This window comes from Staurois parvus, unplaced genomic scaffold (assembly GCF_062004578.1).
Source record: "Staurois parvus isolate SC_StPar_1 unplaced genomic scaffold, SC_StPar_1.0 ptg000097l, whole genome shotgun sequence".
Taxonomy (NCBI): domain Eukaryota; kingdom Metazoa; phylum Chordata; class Amphibia; order Anura; family Ranidae; genus Staurois; species Staurois parvus.
This window is the reverse complement of record NW_028317893.1, coordinates 10199681-10217800: the sequence shown is the minus strand read 5'-3', so window position 1 is coordinate 10217800 and position 18120 is coordinate 10199681. Positions and strand designations below refer to the sequence as shown.

Sequence of the window (18120 nt, the reverse complement as noted above, 5' to 3'; positions counted from 1 at the left end):
TTCTCTCAGCATGGGATCGTTCACTTTTGCTTCTGATCAACATTCCTTCTTATATTTTTGATAATTTGTAGTAAATGCAGAACATAACACAGTACTCATTCCAATGTTTTTTCAAATTTAAGAATATACTGTCATGCTATTTGAGCTGTTTTGGTTTATATCCTTGTATTACACCGTTTTATAAATTTCTTTCTTGTTTGATATTTTTTTTTCTTTTTCTACTATCCTCCCTTTAACAATCACAGGTTTACATTTCAGTATTTATAGCACCTACATTGTTACAGCTGCCTTTAGCAGGATTACCTAAATGACCTAGACATTTCATCCCTCACAGGAAGGTAGGTTAAAGTATCTCCTCTTTTGGCACTATACAATTGCTTTGTAAAAAAAAAGTCTGTAAATGATGAAATGGTATTTCTGACTGTATTGATACATTACTGATTGTACATATTAAATATTTGTTTGCTGTTAATATATCCCTGCAACTTGTTAAAACCTGCAAATATCAATAAAAATGCAAATCCAAAAACATACAGTATATATTCAATACATGTCAAAATTACATGCACATTTCCCCATAGTGTATACATTTAAAAAGCTGAATATATAGAAGAATACCTCTTAATTTGCCAGAAATGCATTGTAAGCTCTGCCTTCTGAACTGTGGAAGTTCACCTCTCCCTCACTCTATGTGCCTACATTGATTTTGTTCCCAACAAAACAATGCTGCTGTTACTCCCATGAACTGTCCCACAGGGGTAAGGGACCTTGGTGAATGTAATTCTGAGAATGTGACTAAGCCAGTAGGAACAAACATGCCATCAGCTGCCTATGCATGAATTTTATGAGACTGAAGATATTATCAGAGCGAAAAATAAAATCTGAACAAGGTTAAAATTAAATAAATAAATAAATAAATACATACATAAATAATACGATCTAGAGGGGTTATAGGTAAAACTGGATAACATCTACACTGAGTAGCCTTATCAAACCATTCAGTCTTTGCGCTCTCTTCCAAGGTGAGTTTGCCTTTTGTCTTTCCCAATTTGTTTTGCATACATGTCTCACCAAACTGTACAAATATGGAATATACAATTATATGCATGCCTTTGTATTACACACAGTTAGGCAAACTGTGTATAATACTTTTTAAATCATTTACTTCTTGGTAGTTATATAGCAAATAAAATGAAAACTATTACCGCACAGGGCTGTTTGTTGAATCTGGGTCATGTGCCATCACAGTTCCAATGCTACTGCCTATCTTTGCTGATTCAGATTCCACCATTCTATAAAAGGCTTGAGAAAATACAGGAGGTTCATCCACATCTTCTACAGTAATTTTCACTGTTGTTGTATCCATGAATGGGCCCACACTAAGAAATCGATTGTCCACATGTTTGTTTGCTGCTTCTATCCTCAGTGTATAGCTGGTCTTTGTTTCATAATCGAGTGCCTGAGGAAAATGAACATACTCCATAAATATAACCAAGTCATGTGCCCTAGATAACCAATTATATTTATTTTATACCATTACAAATTCCAAGTGCAAAAAGCAATAGGGGAATATTTAAAGTACATGTACAATCTTATGTAAGTTTCTGCATGTCAATTTCATTTCTGACGTCATTTTCTTAAATCATTTCAATAGTTTCAAATCTGCAGTTTCCATTAAAAGAATCACTGGTGATTCACTGGTGATTTTGCCAGGATGGTCCTTGTACAGGCATTACTGGTATTACAGGCATTACTGGTGATCCATTTACGTTCAGTTATGATCAGGAAATCTGCTCTGAGACATGACATGCAGCAGTGTCTGAAGTGTATGCATGTAGACAGAATGTTGCTGCAAAGATACTACAGGAGATCAAGAGTACTGAGATGCAATAAAGGAAAAATCTAAAAAATTAAAAAAAGAGCAATTTATTAAAAAAGAAATCTCGTGATAATTGTTTATTCTACATGGTGCTTATGCAAACCAAATGTCATCCATCTAGAGTTTACATGTAATTTAACTACTCTGTATATCATTAGACTGGTTACTCTAAAAATGGCTTTAAAACTGCTGTGATTGGCATGGCTAAAAGTGATTAAAATCTATGACTCTATGGGTAACACTAGATCTTGCCAATTAGGTATTAGCATACTGAAAAATACATAAAAACTGAGGTTAGTGTAAAGTATGTTTAACTATGTTATAAAATATGAATGCCATTATAAAATATTATGCTGAATTGGAATGCATTATGCAAAAAATAGATGAAGCTGTTTAATTAAACATTAAACTATCCTGAAGGGATGGTGTATTGTAATATGAATATATACATGTAACACAGTTCTCTGGAACATATGATAGAAGGCACTGAAATACCATATAGTCTTCTGTTTCAGTCAGTGAAAAGTGGAACTATGTTTTTGCTTTGAGTCTAGGGATGAGTTCCGTGTTCAGTCCAAACCCTGGTTCGAACCAAATTTTACTTGTTTGGAGGTTCATATTTACAACATATTGTGAACTTTCAGAACATTCATCAGGAAATGCCTGGAAGAACATCTCACAATGCAATGCATTCTGACCTCTGATGATTTTTGCCCAAATCCTAGCCCACTGTTAACTAGGTGATGTGTATACAGTGCTGTGAAAAGTATTCGCCCCTTCCTGATTTTATTTTTTGCATATTTGTCACACTTAAATGATTCAGATCATCAAACAAATGCTGCAATTTGTATTTACTCAAGTTATCTTTGTGTAATATTAAAATGTGTTTGATTATCTGAATTATTTAAGTGTGTTGAAAATCATGATGGGGGCTAAAAACATTTTCACTTTTGTGTATATGAATACATGTGTTGCTGTAGTTACAACCATAGAAATACATTCAGTACAAATACTAGGGCCAAATTAGACAGGATCCAATTAACCTACCAGCATGTCTTGGGAAGAAACAGGAGTACAGCCATGCAGGCACAAAGAGAACATACAAACTCCAGACAGGTTGTGCCATGTTTGGGATTCATATCAATGATCTTAGTGCTGCTAGGTGAACGTGGTAACTACTTGGCCACCCAAGGGTTTTAACTATCACTATTGTTCTTTTTTGATAGATGCTGGGTTTTTTTGTACCAGGCATACAGATCCTTTACAATTATTTATGTTAAAAGATCTGGACATTGCAAAGCAGCTACAATGCCCAACGGGAAAAATCATGGCTGAGGATTTTGGAGGGCTGGGACTAGAAAGCCAGTTGTGAGATACACTTTGCATTTGCTATGGCAAATAGACAGTTCATTTTGCAAAGGCAGTTGCATGTTGCAAGTGAATTTGCTTCAGTGCTTAGAGAATGTGGCGAACTTTCACTTTGCAAAGAATATCCAATCATGTACAAGGAAAATGTAAAAAAAAATGTTTGCTTGTACATGATTAAATGATGGAAATCAGAAGAGCTTCAACTCATTCACTAATTTCAGACTACTTGCCTTTAGCAAATCAAATCCATAATTTCTTAGCAGACAATACTAGTATTTATTAGACCATAACCCAGGGGATCAGTCTGGTTATGACAGTGATAAAAATATACAGGTTAAAACATGAAAACAAGACCACTCTGTATGGCCATTTGGTAGAACATGGCACTAACTGAGATGCAGGGACTGAAAGTACTCAGCTTTTCTCAGAACCACTGATTTGTGGATCTTGGGCTATAGGCAAGTTCCAGAGTGCAACACTTGCAATATCCCTAGCTGGAAACTACAAAACAGACATGGATAAAATCAAGGGCAACTACAAAGAACACACTAAGCATCTAAGGCTAGAAAGGTGACATAGGTAACAAGTAAGAACAGAAGCTAGGAAACATACTAGTTGATTTCATAAAAGCAAAATGAAAAACAGAAAGCAAGGCAGACATAGCAAATACAAACAAAAATAATTCAAACAACAAAGAAAAAAGAGCTAGCTGGAGGTTAAGAACTAAGGTCACAGTATTGAAGATATAAAATAAATATGTGAGCACTCAAAATATAGTATATTAGCAGCTGTACACTAAGGTAACCAAAATAAACCCTTTAAAAAGACACAAGATATATATAAAAAGTGCAGCGCTATAAAATAATGTAAAATGATACTATGGTAAATATTTACAAAACATAATTATGATAAAATATAATAAAATATAATAAAAGTTCGTAAAGTGATATATAGGTGCCAGTGAGGTCCTGATGACTCAATTCCGTGATTGTGCTCTCGTGAACAGAAGAAATGTGCACTCACCGGACGCACAGTAATAATGCGCGTTTATATAATATATCCAGATGTCATCAGATAAGGTCATCAAAGCCAGGTAGGAAATGACTCCCTCTCAGCATGAATGGATCCAAAAGCCTTATGGGATGATCCAGGGGTGTCCAGAGCTCCCCTTTATGGAATGGATGGGTGCAGATCTCAGGGTGTTAGCAGGCTCCCTCTCTGGAGGCTAAGGGCTGGGCATCTGGAAAATCAGCACTGCTCCTCCGGGAGCCTCCCCCAGGCACAGGCAGCGATAGGTAACCTTCTCCGAGGCGCTGTGAGCACTGTGAGCTGTGCCAGGTTGGCTGGGAGATGAGCTGAACTGGTCCCCGGACACTGATTTACTTGGGGCGGGAAGAAGAGGGCCACTGGGGCGGAGAAGCCGAGGAGACACTACTGGCTGGGGGAGGGGATCTCACTATCAACTTCCTGGCTTCCGCAGATTTGCTTTTCCCACGTCTTAGGTTACCTATTGCTGCCTGTGCCTGGGGGAGGCTCCGGAGGAGCAGTGCTGATTTTCCAGACGCCCAGCCCTTAGCCTCCAGAGAGGGAGCCTGCTAACCCCCTGAGATCTGCACTCATCCATCCTCTTAAAGGGGAGCTCTGGACGCCCCTGAATCATCCCATAAGGCTTTTGGATCCATTCATGCTGAAAGGGAGTCATTTCCTACCTGGCCCTGATGACCTTATCTGATGACATCTGGATATATTATATAAATGCGCATTATCACTGTGCGTCCGGTGAGTGCACATTTCTTCTGTTCACAAGAGCACAATCACGGAATTGAGTTATCAGGACCTCACTGGCACCTATATATCACTTTATGAAATTTTATTATATTTTATTATATTTTATCATAATTATGTTTTGTGAATATTTACCATAGTATCATTTTACATTATTCTATAGCGCTGCACTTTTTATATATATCTAAGGCCACAGTATATCTCTTTGATATAGTCAGAAAAAGAATGCTTCAGTATCCTCCCACCAGAATAACAGTGGTATACATTTCTGGGAAATCAGAAAAAGGTATGCAAGGGTGGTGCAAGGTGCCAAAGTTGGGGCAGTGACATGGATTAGGTGTAAGGACATTCTTAACAAAGAAAAGTACAGGCGCTAAACAGAACAGTAAAAAAATTAAAGCACAAGAATAAATAAATCCTGGTTTTGAATTCAGGCAGAATTTCAAGGCAGCCTCGTAGGAGAGCTCTGTGGTCTACTAAATACTGTCTGCTTGTGTCTAATATACATTAACAAAATGGCAAAGTGTTTTTTAATTTAAGGATATATATATCTGTTATTTGTGTTCATTGCCCAATTCTTCTGTATTTGGTGTTTTTTCCCTGACAAAACAGTGGGGTTTATTTACTAAAGCTGGAGAGTGCAAAATCAGGCTAATTTCTGCATAGAAACCAATAAGTTTCTAACCTCAGCTTATTTAATTACCTTTGGCAATAAAACTTAGAAGCTGATTGGTTCCTAGGCAGAAGTGAGCATGATATTGCACTTCCCAGCTTTAGTGAGTGCCTTGTTTGCTCAAAAAACAGTTGATGGATCTGTTGGAACTATGGAAGTCTTCAAATCTTCAATGAAGATAAATATTAGTTTCCCATTGATTTCAGCATCTTTTTTAACTCAGCAGACTTCTCCGATATATATATATATATATATACACTGTGTGTATATCTATATCTATCTTATCTATATCTATCTATCTATCTATCTATCTATATATATCATATTAACTACTTCAACTCATGCACATTCAGTATATACCCCTTAGTTAACAAAGTAATTTTTACATTTCAGCTATGAACCTATTAACTGGGAAATAATTTGTCACTATTTAGATACCAAATTGAAAAAGAACAAGACAACAAGGTTTTTTTGGGAAATTTTGTTCTCTGATTTGTACCATTTTAATGACAATAATAACGGTTTTGGTAAAAAGCTTACAAAGGCATATTAGCAAATGCAATAAAGAAGTTTTCCTTCAGTCTTTTTGTTTTTGTAGTGTTGCATGAATTAAACACTTAAAAAAAATCTGTGTATTTTTGAAATGCAGTGCTACAAAACTATATAAAGACAACAAACAAAAGTTGGCATATCTATATAGAAACAGAAATAGGTCAGTAAAAAAAATAAAAAAGAGAAAAGGGCTACTTAGGGTTGATACGTGTTAACTAGGTTTATAAGAAATTAAATAGAAACCCTTTCATTAAAAAAACAAAAAAAAAATAACTTGTATGTTTGCTGTAGCTTACATTCTGATCTCTTTGTTTCAATGTTTTGCTCAAGATTGATGCATTTTTAACATAAGGTTTCATTAAAAAAGTTGTGAATCTTAAATGAGAGTTGTGGGACTCTTTGGTGAAAACATAGATAAGCACATGGGGGAGGATATATTAAGAGCTCAGTTTTGAATAGATTGAGTTTGAGGAAGTGGTGTGACATGCATATTGATATGTCTGTTAGTAAATCAATGATACGTGAGGAAACTGATGGGGTGAGCTGAGGGATAGAAAGATAGATTTGGGTGTCATCAGCATAGAAATAGTATTGGAAGCCATGGGAATCTATCAGCTGACCCAGGGAAGAGGTGTAGATCGAGAATAAGAGAGGTCCAAGGACAGAACTTTGGGGGACCCATACAGTAAAAGGAAATGGAGAGAAGGAAGTAGAGTTGTAAGTGACAGTGGTCCTCAATATGCTGGAATAAACATGCTACTTGTTTCAGACAATGGAAGATTCCATTAGAAAAGTATTCAATTTCACAAGAAAAATAATTGCATTATAACAGATATCAACAGCAGTGTAACATTTCAAAAGAACTATATGTTTTATCTATGAAAAAATAAACAGTTAACAGGAGACAACACTGAATTTCTGGAAGGATCAACACTGCACTTATCGAACAGATATAACAAAACACTTTCAATCATATATTTAACATACCAAAAAGGTACAGATAAGATATTATTATTGTTAAGGTATACATAAACTTTAGGGATTGCCTGCATCTGAATATCTTTTTTAAGTCTTCAGCAGACATTTTCTTAGTCATCCCTGACTTGGAGATCAACCTGGTCATTTTCATATCTTGACATCATATCAAGGTAGGTTAGAGGAAGAATGGGGAGAGAGGGGGAGGTAACCTTCATGACCTACTGGACTGTTATAGGTCATAGGGTGAAAGGCACTAAGTGAGCTGAGCTGTGTAATTGTTTGATGAATTGTTTGATGAATTTGTATGCTGACTGGTTAAAGAAAGAGAGGTATAAGAAGAGGGTTGAGCTTTGTTAGACATGCATGCACTCAGCAAGTACATAAAGACTAATGCATAGGCATTAGGATTTACATGGTAATTTGATCTCTGAGTTAATATTTTAGTTCCAGAGGTAGATGCTGTCTATGGAATGAGGGTAGTGGTCTTCTGAGCAAATAGGAAAATTGTAACCTGGTGTGAAGGAATGCTTTGACTTGTTTGAGATGCAATAAACACATGAAAGTATTAACATTACACCTTACATATCATTCATATGCTGAACACGAAGTAAAATCAGAAGATAGGTACACTTTAAAAGTATAGTGTAGTCAAATCTAGATAAAGAAAAACAATTTCTGTATATTTCCTGCACCTTCATTTTTACCTTACTAAATCAAGGTCATAGCGTATGCATCAGCTGTGCTCGGTGCATACATTTCAACACTTTTTCTTAACTATCTGACATTAAAGGGCATACTTTTTTAAAGATTTAGCATGATGGCATCATTACTGAGGATTATCCATTAACCTTTATTTCACTCTATTGTCCGTGACCAAAGGCTTAAAACTGGCGTTCCCAAAATATATTTAATAATGCTCTTAATAATGCTTTTAATAACACTCTTAGAGTCTTCTTTTCTTATCACAAGAACAGATTGTTCAGTTAGCAAAACTTGAAAAATCCAAATAAACCCTATCCTTATGGATTTGTGGATTGGTTTGGCTCCTGTTTAGCAATATGTCACAAATCATCTTATCATTCCACTTGTAATACAGCTCATGGTTCTCAATCCCTTTTAGTCCCCGTGAAGTTGTCATACCAAAGACAAATTGAGTGACTGAAAGTTTGCGCAGTCAAATCATAAATATGGAAGTAAGTATCAAAGAAATCCAATACAGAGGTGAACTTTTATGTCTAACAGTCACTTTTCATATCATGCAGGAACCTTAGCTTAACCATCCTATGACCAGAGGTTATTAATGCTTAGATACTCAGGCAAAAATTAGCAGCCTCAATCTGAGTCAGTTTACTTGGCAAAACCATTATAGCTAATTTGCTAATTTTAAGAGCTTATAAGGCATTTTTTTGGTACATTGTTTTAATAAATATAATGATTTTTTTACAGGATAACAAATGCTCACAAATTAGAAAAAATCTGAGGGCGTGGCTTGGTGCTCGAGCCACATGACAGCACACTGACAGAGCTCCAGGGAGCGGTCTGATTCAGAGCCACTTAGCGGGTACACAGCAGGCCGACAATGGGCAGGATTGTTAAGCCCACATCTCACAATTGCCCGCACCGCTCGAATTCTGGGTCTTTGGCATGCCAGATCCTGGAACTTTTTCAAAGCAGAGGCATGCAGAGGAGTGGCCCTGCAGGGGGCAAGATGGCGCCTATACACCATGAGGAGGTTCACAGTGAGAAGTCCCTGCCAGCTTCTGAGGATATGGTAAGAGAGAACACTCGCTCCGATCCACCACTCACTTATTCTGAGATGACACAGATTAAGTGCAGATCTTAAGAGATCGTTCACTACAGCAATCACTGATTTAAAGGAATATCTCTTAAATCTCTCTGAGCAATTGACAACATTGCAGAAAGCTGGCTCACAGAGGGATAGAGTGATTTCTAGATTATAAAAAGTTTCTGAAACACACGCCACACATTTGATCACTGTGAATCGCCACCTTGAGGATTTAGATAACAGAGGGAGACGGAACAACATAAGAGTAAGAGGTATCCCTGAAACGGTGTCTACTGAGCAACTTATATCATCTTTACAATTCATCTTTAACAAACTTCTAGAAAGGCCTGCGGACACTATTATTGCTTTTGACAGAGCTCTTAGACCAAGAGGGGTGGATAATTCCCTCCTCCAGGGACATTGTCGGCTGTGTTACAAATTTCCCATTGAAGGAAGAAATCCTCAGGAAAGCCAGACAGAATGATCTCATCACTTTTAATGGTGATGAACTTGCACTCTTTCAGGACTTGTCCCCCATTACTCTGAAAAATAGAAGAGCACTACGCCTCTGCTGACCATCTTAAACGTTAAAGGCATTCCTTACAGTTTCCTTTTGCCTTATAAGGGACCCAAAATGCCAAACATTATCTGATAAGAATGCCCACCAAAACATGGGTTTTTGTGATGACCTACAAATTCCATTCGTGGAATTACCAGAATGGTATGAGGAATTTTGGCTTCCCTCAGCTGCATCTACTACCATGTCTACACCACCGCAAACTCCATCTAACCTGCAGAAAAGAAAAACCAGGCATCAAAAACAGACCTGACCAGGCTCAAGCTTCTCCTCACAGATATCTAAGCAGTTTAGAGCTAGAGAAGATTTGGATGACATATGACTGTACTTGGCCAATTATATCTTCTCTCCCCTCCATCTTTCTCTTGATCCTCTGTTCCGTCCACAGTTAAGTCAGGATGGAGGGGACACTGCTGGGCCACATATATGGGGAAGTATTCTTTGCAGTTGATCACTGTGGATTCATTCTCCTAGAATTGTATTTTTCCTGGTTGCTTGATTTCCCGTCTGATGCAGTCTGCTTAGACGGTGATTATGGTGTATCACTAGTTAGCTACGAGATGTTCTTATTGTTAGATCATGGCCTTATTGTTGTTTTGTTTTCTACCACTAGTTTACAGGAACTGCATGAGCTAAAGCTATATGACCATTGGTCCCTCGTTCGAAAGTGGTATTACTGAGTAATGTATAGCTGCCATAACTTCATGAGATATGCAGGACACAACTAATCCATATGATACTAATAACAGACTGATAACACCAGAAATCTTAAAACCAAATCTCAAAGATTTCACCCTATATAAATCTGCTTTCTTAACCTCCCTGGGGGTATTCCTGAGTGTAGCTCAGGGAAAAGTTTCAGCACCACAAGCGGTAACCCCAAGCTACACTCGGGAATACCCTGCAACGCTGCTCCGGGATCTCTTCTTCACTTACCTTGTCCTGCGCTCCTGCGATGTTCCCCCTGCAGTGTCCCCGGCAATGTCCTCTGGCGGATGCCGGCATCTGTCGTCTGGGTTCCATTTCCTGCGACATCAGGATGTACGGGGGACAGAACTGGCGGGAAATTTAAAAATTCTAAAAGTGACATTCACTGAATTCACTAAAATCACATAGTAAAACATTACTGTATCAAACCATTCCAAATACATTTTGTCCCTAGTGCTTTGTCCTGTGCCCTGCCTGCATTTTTACTGTTCTTGCTGCCTGGAAACTGAGAAACATCCATGGCGTCCAAAAAGGGTCCCTTTAGGTCAAAAGAGGTTTTAGACCAGCTAGAGAACAGCGATGGTAAATTAGAACCACTTGCAGAATTGAAGGATAATGATTCGTGGGGAAATTCATCAGACACTGAAAATGATTTTGCGACTTTGCTCAGTGATGTGCAAACTTGGCGCTATATTTCAGATTTCAGTGTTTTTGATTTGATTATATTATTGAATTCAATTTATTATTATTATTATATTATTATTTTTTATGATTATTTTTAAAATTATAATTTATGATTTCGTGTTTCAAATTTTAACATACCTGGGATGTTTACTAGACTGAGCACAGAAATATGGACATAATCAGACGACCGCCAGGGAGGCTACCATACAATTCCTCCCTCCATGCTGCCAAACAAGCCTACTTTGTCACTCTCATCAATAGCTTGTCATCCAGTCCTCGTCGTCTCTTCTCCAATTTTAACTCTCTACTTTCTCCACCTCCACCTCCATCCAGTACCTCACTCACTGCTTACAAGATTGCAAATCATTTAAAAAACAAGATTGATGCAATTCGTGGGGGCATCTCAACTACACAGACATTCACCCCACTTAGCATACCTTATACTAAACCTCCCTCAACACTTTCCACTTTTGACCTTGCTACTACTGAAGAGGTCACTAAGGTTTTCTCAGAAGCCCATCTCTCTACCTGCCCCCTGGATCTTGTCCCCTCACAACTACTACGGTCACACTCTTCTTCCATCCTATGCTCCCTCACTCACATCTTTAATCTCTCCCTCTCTATTGGTGCCTTCCCCTCCCCTCTAAAGCATGCACACATCACTCCTATACTTAAAAAGCCCTTCCTGGACCCCACCACCCTGAACAACTTAAGACTCATCTCCCTGCTCCCGTTTACCTCTAAACTTTTAGAAAGCTTAGTATACAGTCGCCTGAGCTCCTACCTCACTGACAACAACCTTCTTGACCCTTTACAGTCTGGCTCACTACACTCCACTGAAACTGCTCTACTAAAACTCACTAATGATCTACTAACTGCTAAAACCAATGGCCACTACTCCGTACTCTTACTACCTGATCTCTCCACTGCTTTTGATATTGTTGACCATCCCCTCCTCCTCAAAAAACTCCACTCTCTTGGCCTCCGAGACTCTGCTCTCTCCTGGTTCTCCTCCTACCTCCTGGTTCTCCTCCTACCTATCGCAGCGTTCCTTCAGTTTTACCTATAACTCTGGCTCCTCCTCTCCACTCCCTCTTTCTGTAGGGGTCCCTCAAGGTTCTGTCCTTGGACCCCTACTCTTCTCCATCTACACCTCCTCACTTGGTCACTTGATAAACTCCCATGGCTTTAAGTACCATCTCTATGCTGATGACACACAAATCTATGATTCCACTCCTCACCTCACCCCTTCAGTCTCCTCTCGCATTACTAACCTACTAAGCGACATATTGGCATGGATGTCACTCAACTTCCTCAAATTCAATCTTTCCAAAACTGAGCTCTTAGTATTCCCTCCAGCCTGTGCCCACTCCCCTGACTTCTCCATCAAGATCAATAACACAACCATCAGTTCCTCCCCTCATGCCAGGGTGCTAGGTGTAATCCTAGACTCCCATCTGTCCTTCCAATCCCAAATCCAATTACTGTCCAAATGTTGTAGACTTCACCTCCGCAACATCTCCAAGATACGCCTGTTCTTAACCTCTGAAACTACTAAGCAACTTTCTCACTCGCTTGTTATCTCTCGCCTTAATTATTGCAACTCCCTCCTCATTGGCCTACCTCATCGCAGGCTATCCCCTCTTCAATCTATCATGTTGATGACACACAAATCTATGTTTCCACTCCTCACCTCACCCCTTCAGTCTCCTCTCGCATTACTAACCTACTAAGCGACATATTGGCATGGATGTCACTCAACTTCCTCAAATTCAATCTTTCCAAAACTGAGCTCTTAGTTATCCCTCCAGCCTGTGCCCACTCCCCTGACTTCTCCATCAAGATCAATAACACAACCATCAGTTCCTCCCCTCATGCCAGGGTGCTAGGTGTAATCCTAGACTCCCATCTGTCCTTCCAATCCCAAATCCAATCACTGTCCAAATGTTGTAGACTTCACCTCCGCAACATCTCCAAGATACGCCCGTTCTTAACCTCTGAAACTACTAAGCAACTTTCTCACTCCCTTGTTATCTCTCGCCTTGATTATTGCAACTCCCTCCTCATTGGCCTACCTCATCGCAGGCTATCCCCTCTTCAATCTATCATGAATGCTGCCGCCAAACTCATCCACCTTACTAACCATTCCGTATCTGCCACCCCTCTCTGACAATCCCTCCACTGGTTTCCCATTGCCCAACGGATAAAATTCAAAACATTAACAATAACATATAAAGCCATTTATAACTCTGCCCCAAATTACATCACCAAACTTGTCTCCAAATATCACCCAAACCGTACTCTCCGCTCCTCACACAACCTCCTGCTCTCTAGCTCCCTTGTCTCCTCCTGCCATGCTCATCTTGAGGACTTCTCCCACATCCTCTGGAACTCTCTACCCCAATTTATCAAACTATCACCTACTCTGCTCACTTTTAGGCGATCTCTGAAAACCTATCTCTTCATGGAAGCCTATACTGCCCTCAGCTAATAATGGAATCTTCTACTCCTCCTACCAGTCCATCCCTAACAGTTATTGCTTTTTGTACCACTAGCCCCTCCCCCTTAGATTGTAAGCTCCAAGGATCAGGGCCCACCTAACCCTCTTGTATTGAACTGTGTTGTTGCTGTATTGTCTCCTGTTATATTGTAAAGCGCTGAGCAAACTGTTGGAGCTTTATAAATCCTGTATAATAATAATAATACTGCCCCGCTGCTACCTGAGATCCGCAAATAAATTTAAGTGTTTCTGGCTCTGAATACCAACCTTTCCATATTTATATGACATTTGTCTTTAATTACATTAGCTGTTCCTAAGGTAGTTTTACCATAGGCACTTTCATTCATTTTTGAAAGATGGCTTTGCATATTTAATTGCTCCTCCCAGTAACCCCAACATTTGTAGAGTATTATTTTGAGTTTACTATCTGAGCTCTTTTTATACCTGCCTACTTCTGCTGATGCTCATTTAACCTTACGATACGGTATACAGTCTCCTTGCCATAAACATTTTTTCTTTCCTTTTTCGCAGTATCATAAAGGTTAGTGATAGATAAGATTCTACTTGTTTTTATTTTTTTTTTACGAATCTAACTCATGCATCATCTGCATTTTAAGATATTGTGATGACTTATTCATCTTTAGGGAAAAGCCTCTGATAATTTCCCATAATGTCAGAGGATTAAATGTACCTGAGAAGCGATATCAACTGTTACGCGAGCTTGATAAAGCCAAACCTTCCTTAGTGTTTTTTCAAGAAACTCATTTTAAAACCAGGCAGATCCCTAAGTTATTGAGTTAATACTTCATTAAAGCATACCTCTCCACTAACGAAATGGCCAAGAATAATGGAGTCACTATACTGATTAGTAGGGAAACCATATATCAATTAAAGAACAGACAATTGATCCTGAGGACAGATAGGATTTCTTGAAAGGCTTCTGGGCAGGTAAACCAACCACCTTAGCCAATACTTAACCCTACTTGTGATACATCCACAGGGACAACCTGTATCGCATATAGAAGTCTTAGAAAGGTCACACTTCTTTTAAGGTCTCTATTATTGATTGACGCTTGGATGCCACTCAACCTCACGGGTCGATATTACACTTGCTATATCCCACCACACATGCAGTATGCAAGGATTGATTATTTTTTTCATATCACAAAGGGATCTCTCCTTCATTACTGATGCAAAGATGGGGATACAATCCTTTTCAGACCACGCCCCAATCTCACTTAATATGACGCTCATAGACCAGGCAGACAAAACGTATAACTGGAAACTCAATCCGACTTTATTAAATGATGTAGAAATCCTGAATGACATTACCGATGTCATTAAACAGTATTTTGATATCAATAAGGTTGCGGACATCCCTCAACTTAGTGTGTGGGAGGCACACAAATGTGTTGTTCGTGAAGAGTTTATTAAGTGGGGTGCCAGACGGAAAAGAGAACAAAATAAGGAAATTGCTGAAATTTCTAAAGTTATAGCGAAATTAGAATCCCAACATGAAATATCCCTCACCGCATCTTTGGGGGATAGCCTGCAGAAGGCTTGGCTGGAACTCCAATCCATCCTTGACACCAACTATAAGCGTTCCTTATTCTTTAAAAAACAAATTTATTATAAGGGTGCGTTTCTTGGCCAAAGCTTTACAGGAGGCTAAACTAAATGAAAATATTCATGGGATCAGAAACTCAAAAAATACTTTAGAACATGATAGCAAAGCAATTGCTTCCTTATTCCATCACTATTACACTACTCTATACAATCTTCCTCCCATCCACACTCCTAAAGACCTTAAGGGAGAGAAAATTGATTTCCTTAAAAAAAGTGAATTAGCTTCCCTAAAATGTTCGGACGCCAAAGTACTAGAACGCCCGAAAAAAGAAACAGAATTGACTAACGCTATCAAAAACTTAAAACCGGGAAAAAGCCCAGGCCCAGTCAGTCTTACGTCACAATATTATAAGGCCTTTAGCACCTTAATTACATCGCCTTTACTTCAGACATTTAACTCTCTGAGTGCACCACAACCGATATCTTCTTCTTTTTCCCTCGTGCATATTTCTGTCATTCCCAAAAAAGACAAGCATCCCGCTGAATGTACAAGTTACAGACCAATTTCCCTCTTCAACACCGACATAAATTGCTTGCAAAAATATTAGCCAATCAGCTCATACCCTTACTGTCTGCTATCATAGGACCAGAACAAGTCAGCTTTATGCTGGGCAGGGAGGCATGTGATAACATTGTCAAAGCCCTTAATTTAATCCATAGAGCATGTTTGGAGGATATTGAAGGCTTTCTCTCTACTGATGCGGTTGTGCACCACAACCGATATCTTCTTCTTTTTCCCTTGTGCATATTTATGTCATTCCCAAAAAAGACAAGCATCCCGCTGAATGTACAAGTTACAGACCAATTTCCCTCTTCAACACCGACATAAATTGCTTGCAAAATATTAGCCAATCAGCTCATACCCTTACTGTCTGCTATCATAGGACCAGAACAAGTCAGCTTTATGCTGGGCAGGGAGGCATGTGATAACATTGTCAAAGCCCTTAATTTAATCCATAGAGCATGTTTGGAGGATATTGAAGGCCTTCTCTCTACTGATGCGGAGAAGGCCTTCGATCACGTATCATGGGACTTCCTGTTTGCCACTTGTGCACATATTGGTGTGGAACCTAACATGATGAGCTGGATCACTACATTTTATCAAAACCCCATGGCTAGGATCAAAGTTAATGGAACTCTGTCTGCAACAGTAACTATTAAAAACGGAACAAGACAGGGCTGCCCCGGGTCTCCTCTTTTGTTTATTCCCATGCTTCAACCCTTCACAAGGCTCATTCAGCAAAATGAGGCCATATATGGCTTCCAAATCAATAATGAGATATTCAGACACCGTGGCCGTTTTCTTATCTCAGCCTCATATTTCTATAGCTAATCTCCTAAGCTTATTCAACCACTATCTCTTTCTTTCTAATTTGAAAATAAATTACACCAAATCAGAGGCCTTAAACCTATGCGTTTGTCCTTCTTCTTTAGCTCTCATCAAGAGAAATTGCTCTTTTAGGTGGGTTCCCACTGTCCTTAAATATTTAGGTATTTGGCTCACTCCAAGTTTGGAAGACCTATACGCACAAAACCTTGTCCCCTTACTATGTACTATTCTAAGGGATGTCAAATCTTGGCATGCGAAACCTTCTCTTGGTTTGGTAGGGTGGCTATCATTAAAATAAATATATCACCCCGGGTGCTATATAGCATGAACACCCTCCCGATCAGAATTCCGTCAACGTTTTTCAAGAAATTACAACAGACTCAAAAAGCCTTTGTCTGGGTTAATAATAAACCACGCATTCACTTTCAATTAATCACGCGTACCAAAGATTCTGGAGGTATGGGCTTACCAGATTAAAAAAAAATATTTCTGTGCCACTCACATTACCATCCACTGCATGGTTCAGGTATACCCCTGTTAGCAACTCATTGTCTCAGACATGGGGGCATGAGGTCCAAAGGAGAGCTTCAGAAGTTGTGCGGAGATGTCTCTATCCCATATTGGACTTATTTTCAAATGCATAATTATTTAACTAGCCACAAACGGAGGGAAGCATTTTCCAGGCCCTTATCAGCTTTAGAAACACTTTGCCTTAAAGGGAATCCTGTAGACAAGACTACCTCTTTGGCCTACTCATGGCTCCAACGTGAATACAATAGTCCCCCTGACAACTTTGGTTGGGTTGGGAATCAGCTCTTCAGACAGAATTTTCTGACGAATAATGGAGGAAAGCTTGTATATTTGCACACAAATGCTCTATTAGTATTATGACGCAGGAAACCTACTACAAATTATTAACTAGATGGTATGCCACACCAGATAGGCTGAGGAGGTGGTTCCCTCTGACATCAGGCTTATGCTGGTGATGTGGGCCATTGGTGGCAATGTCCACAGATTGTACCGTTCTGGGATAAAGTTTGTGATTTAATTTACACTATAACAGAGACAACACTACTCGGGTCCCCAGAATGCTGCCTTCTCCATATAACCACTTTTTTGCTTAAATCATAGAAACTCTCCCTAGTGCGGCACCTCCTAAACGCAGCAAAGGTCCTAATCCCCAGACATTGGAAGACTACTTACACCCCCCCCCCCCCCCCCTCCCGATTCAAGATTGGATAAAAGAGGTTAACACTATTCAAGAATTAGAAAGGACACTAACTATGACTGATGATATGGTTAATATATTTCACAAATTATGGTCCAGCTGGTACATTTTCACCTTCTCAGATACGTACAAAGCGTTGATTGGTGAGTGGTAGCTTATATCTCTCCATCTATTGTTTCTGTCATGATGATGTAATATATGGCTATTTTTGTGGAGTTGGATTTATTCTTGATATTTTTTCTTTGTGCATCTCATCCTTCTTCCTTTCAATTCTTCTCATTCAATTCAGTTTGAAGTTTTTGCTTGTAACCCTCTGATATATGAATCATTCATGTGTTACTCTGTGCATGATTATACAATTGACAAGTGTTGAATCAAACGGCATGTATACGTGAACTGTGTATCCTTGTGTTATGTTCATCTTGCTTGCTGCTAATTTGATTCAA

General features: G+C 39.0%; 1 protein-coding gene across 2 annotated transcripts in view; it reads right to left on the bottom strand.

Moving 5' to 3' along the window:
* The window catches only part of CDH7 (cadherin 7), a 340655-nt gene that overhangs the window by 53233 nt on the left and 269302 nt on the right, over positions 1 to 18120 (bottom strand). For both annotated transcript variants that reach the window (XM_089671067.1, XM_089671068.1), the window contains exon 7: positions 1206 to 1459. In XM_089671067.1, coding sequence (XP_089527193.1) covers positions 1206 to 1459 — 254 coding nt within the window. The remainder of the gene's footprint in view (positions 1 to 1205; positions 1460 to 18120) is intronic.